Raw genomic sequence first — 1,759 nt, forward strand, 5'->3', positions numbered from 1 at the left:
AAAGAATTTCACAACAGATTTGTATAGTTATGGATACAAAAGAAGATAAAGGACACATAGGTCTTCTTGAAGAAATGTTAAAAAATGAATTAAAAGTAAGTATTTGAATACTAACTTTAAGACATTTATTTGATTGCCACAGATTGTAGTATATAGATACCTTCCTTGAGAAGACATACAGATGTGTCAAACCTAATTTTCTTATCCTTTTGACTTGATCACATCTTTTGGTATGCCAGTACTTATGACTTGAATATACTCAATCCTTTTCTACATCCCACTACTGGATTTTTGCCATATCTCTCTCCCAGAGTTTTAGTTCACCTTTAAGATTCGTAGTCACATTCAGTGTGACTTCTTTTATTAAGTCTTGTTTGATGCATGCACTCCATGCACTCCCTAGACTAAGGCTAAGACTTCATTTTAACTACAACCAACCAACTTCCCATTTATATTCATTCAGAGCTTATATTCAGGATAAGGAGAAGGAAGAAGCATGAATAATTGTGAGAGGTATAGAGGAGTCATTTACAACTCTTTTACTACAAAGAACTTTCCACTATTAATTTTAATAAAGATTTTGTGTTTTGAAATATTTTGTCTGCCCAACTGATTTTATTAAATTATAATTTCTCTGTTTTCATTAATATATGAGATCTAGTAAAAAAATATCCATTCTCTGGTTATGTTAAAATGCCTATCCATGGCCGATGACAACACTGAGTATGCACGTGAAATGATTCTGTCAGATAGACAAGTGGCAGTGGATTATGTGGCAAATCATTTGCAAAGCCATGTCTCTGCAATAATACATGACAGGCTGGGGTTTCAAGAAGTTTGTGTAAAATTGGTACCAAAAGGACTCACTGAAAAGCATAAACAGAAGTGTTTGGACATTTTATGGGCACAAATATGGATCTCTTCCAATCAGTTGGCCAGATAGTTGTCTTTCAAATTTCTTGGCATAGATGATTGAGTACCTCTAGTGCTGCATCAGTTTGTTGAAAGATTTAAATTTGTATTCCATCAATTCCCGAAGCCTTGTTCTTTGCAAATGACTTCAGTGAACCTTGAACTTCTACCTTCAATACCATTGGGTCTTGATCATATGCTATCTCTTGAAATGGTTGAACATCATCCATTTCTTTGTCAAGTGACTACTTCCATCTTCTTTTGATGGTTTTTGCATTATTCAATATTTTGCCCTTGTTGTTGTTATGTGCCATGGAGTCGGTTCCGACTCATAGTGACCCTGTACAGGGTTTCCCAGGCTGTAAATCTTTACGGTTATGCGAGCAGAAAGCCTCATCTTTCTCCCACAGAACAGTTGGTAGTTTTGAACTGCTGACCCTGAGGTTTGCAGCCTGATTCGTAACCACTATGCTACCAGAGCTCTCCTTAGGATCTTTCAGTACGACAATTTGAGGTTTGAATTTTCTCCTCCACTTCTTTCAGCTTGAGAAATGCTGAGCTGGTTCTTTCCTTTTGGTTTACCAACTGCAGGTCTTTGCACATTTTATTATATTTGACTTCTTCTTGAGCTGCCCTTTAAATTTTTCTGTTCAACTCTTTTACTTCCTTGTTTCTTCTATTTGCTTTAGCATCTGTACACTGGAGAATAAGTTTCAGGGTTGCTTCTGACATCTATTTTGACCTTTTCCTTTTTATTTGTCTTCTTATTCACCTCTTGCATTCTTCCTGTATGATGTTTTGATGTCATCCCTCGCTCTTCTAGTCTTCAGTTGTTGTTGTTGTTGTT

General features: G+C 36.0%; 1 protein-coding gene across 1 annotated transcript in view; it reads left to right on the forward strand.

Annotated features, from left to right (window-relative positions):
- Window positions 1-1,759, forward strand: part of ISPD (isoprenoid synthase domain containing) — a 393,355-nt gene that overhangs the window by 125,429 nt on the left and 266,167 nt on the right. The window contains exon 6 of the mRNA XM_006832246.1: window positions 5-95. Coding sequence (XP_006832309.1) covers window positions 5-95 — 91 coding nt within the window. The remainder of the gene's footprint in view (window positions 1-4; window positions 96-1,759) is intronic.

Source organism: Chrysochloris asiatica, unplaced genomic scaffold (assembly GCF_000296735.1).
Source record: "Chrysochloris asiatica unplaced genomic scaffold, ChrAsi1.0 scaffold00006, whole genome shotgun sequence".
Lineage (NCBI taxonomy): Eukaryota > Metazoa > Chordata > Mammalia > Afrosoricida > Chrysochloridae > Chrysochloris > Chrysochloris asiatica.